The sequence below is a fragment of the Semicossyphus pulcher genome, unplaced genomic scaffold (genome assembly GCF_022749685.1).
Source record: "Semicossyphus pulcher isolate SPU_LCO1_2020_fin unplaced genomic scaffold, fSemPul1.0.p SCAF_23, whole genome shotgun sequence".
Classification (NCBI taxonomy): domain Eukaryota; kingdom Metazoa; phylum Chordata; class Actinopteri; order Labriformes; family Labridae; genus Semicossyphus; species Semicossyphus pulcher.
In genome coordinates, this window is record NW_027211697.1 from 14,813,200 (window position 1) to 14,815,501 (window position 2,302).

At 44.1% G+C, this 2,302-nt stretch overlaps 1 protein-coding gene across 1 annotated transcript; it reads right to left on the reverse strand.

Moving 5' to 3' along the window:
• Positions 1-425: 425 nt before the first annotated feature.
• LOC138602577 (putative nuclease HARBI1) lies at positions 426-1,731 on the reverse strand. The gene is made up of 4 exons (XM_069674078.1): positions 1,293-1,731; positions 1,078-1,190; positions 886-997; positions 426-802 (listed from the first exon to the last, which is right to left on the reverse strand). Exons 1-4 carry the CDS (start codon positions 1,729-1,731, stop codon positions 426-428), a joined length of 1,041 nt encoding a protein of 346 aa, XP_069530179.1.
• Between the last annotated feature and the right edge of the window lie 571 nt (positions 1,732-2,302).

Here is a 2,302-nt window from a genome sequence, read left to right on the forward strand (position 1 = left end):
GCTGGGCAGCAGCAGGAGGGTCCCTCAACTTCCACTGCACAGATTGACACAGTGAGATGGATGTTCAGTAAACACCAGAGGTTCATTCTGTGGAATTCATGTGTAACTGTATAATTTAATGTCTTTATGTTTTCCCAGTTACCAGTAAAAGACATTTACAAAATTCACCTGCTGAAAAAAATTCAAAAAACCGACAAAGAAATGCAATACTCGGACCGCCAGATTAGGAGGGCAGACCTAGAAATTGAAATACTGGAGCACAAGTTAGAGGTAGGTGCATGGTCACAGCTGAATTATGTTAATTATGTTAACTATTGGAACATTAACTAAACTAGCCCTTGTATTTGTAGGAAATAAAGAAGACTAAATGAAATTTGTATTATGTCTTTATTTGACTGCTGTGGTGGTGGTGATGATGGTGATGATTAGTCTCTGAAGTGGTTATGGCATATGGTGTCTCTGACTGCTCTGCCGTCCTGCATAGCTGGCAGGTGGATGGGGTCATCATCAAGGTCTTCGATTTGTAGGGCAGGGTGTTGCTCTCCTCTAATAGTGGCAATATTATGAAGAACAACACATGCCACAATAATATCACAGGCCCTCTCAGGGGTCACCCTAAGGTGACGTAGGCACTGGAAACGGGCTTTCAGCAGGCCTATGGTCATCTCCACCCGGGCTCTCGTCCTGCAGTGAGCCCGGTTGAAGTTCTGTTGGGGGCCTGGTTCAGGGTCAGGGTAAGGGGTCAGCAGCCTAGGTTGGCATGGGTAACCCCTGTCACCCAGCAGAAGGCCATCAAACTCTCCTGTAATGTATAGTGGATACATTAGAGTATATTAAATGAGGGAGACGAGTGAATTATATTGTGCAAATCTTTAGGCTGCTTACCACGTTGCAGTCTGTTGCTCAGGTTAGACTCGCGATAAATCCTTGAGTCATGAACAGACCCAGGCCACTTGGCCACCACATTGGAAATGATGTATGCAGCATCACATATGATCTTGACAGTGCAGAGAATGACAGATGTTGAACTATGATGCACTCTTTAACATTTTGAAACAGTAGTCAATCTTCATGTACCTGCACATTTATACTGTGAATTGACTTCCTATTCACATAATCTGCTTCATTATGTGACGGAGCCGTGATGGGGATGTGTGTGCCATCTATGCAGCCAATCACACTGGGAAATCCTAAAAGAAATTAAAATGACTAATCCCAGTATGAGGTTGCAGCACAATGTCATTAACAGAATATAATTTAAAATTCATTGAACGGATCTCTACATCATTCACCTGCAATCCTGTGAAACTCCTCCTTGATGGCTCTGACAGGTTTATGTCCAGGGAAAACAACGAAGATGGATAATAGCCGTTTCAGGGCGAGACACACTTTTCTGACCGCCCTGCATACAGTTGCCTTACTCAGGTGCTCTGCATCTCCAACATTATACAAAAAACTCCCATTTGCGAAGAAACGCAGCGCAACACACAATATCTGTTGGGATGTGAGAGCATGGCTACGGTTGGTAATGTTGCAAATGTAAGGACGGATTAGGTTGTGTATGTAGATGATGGACTGTGACGTGAAACGGTACCGCTCAAAAAGATAATTGTCTGGAAATGCGAGAACATCTATGCGCGGTCTGATAACCATCTCCCGACGAATATTTAATTCTCTGCGCAGTAATGCTGCACCTTCATCCACGGGATCGTTGTCAAACGGACATGCCATGTTAGTGGAAAAAGTCGCCACCTACTGTGCCTATGGCCTAATATAAGCCTACTGACTGATTTTTTTAAATAACACACGGCAGAACTTTGCTACGCCAAAACTCGCCTGCTGACTCAATGAATGAGTAAATCAAATACCGTGTGTGGCTGAAAGAGGGCGGAGACAGAGAGAAACTCGAGGTTCATTGAGAAAAACCTGCTCCCGACCAGGTTAGGTTCATAGAGGCTGTTACTACGGTTACTGACCGAGAGCTTAAGTTACCTCTCTCTGTGAAACAGGCTAGAGTTACCCCTCTTTCTCTGGTTTGAGTTACCTCCCTTTGTGAAACGGAAAACTCAGAGTTTCCCTCATTTCAGGGTTAACAGACTCAGAGTTTTCAATAAACCTGCTTTGTGAAACGGACCCCTGGTCTGACGAAATGTTTGATATTTTGTGTTTTACGCACATGGGCGTGGCAAAATGGCTCCATAGCGCCCCCAGAAAATTTCAAAAAGGGGTCCCCATAAAGGTTACTCTGACGTACACATATGGATTTTGGTAGGTATATATAGCAGGTCAGGATGCACAAAAC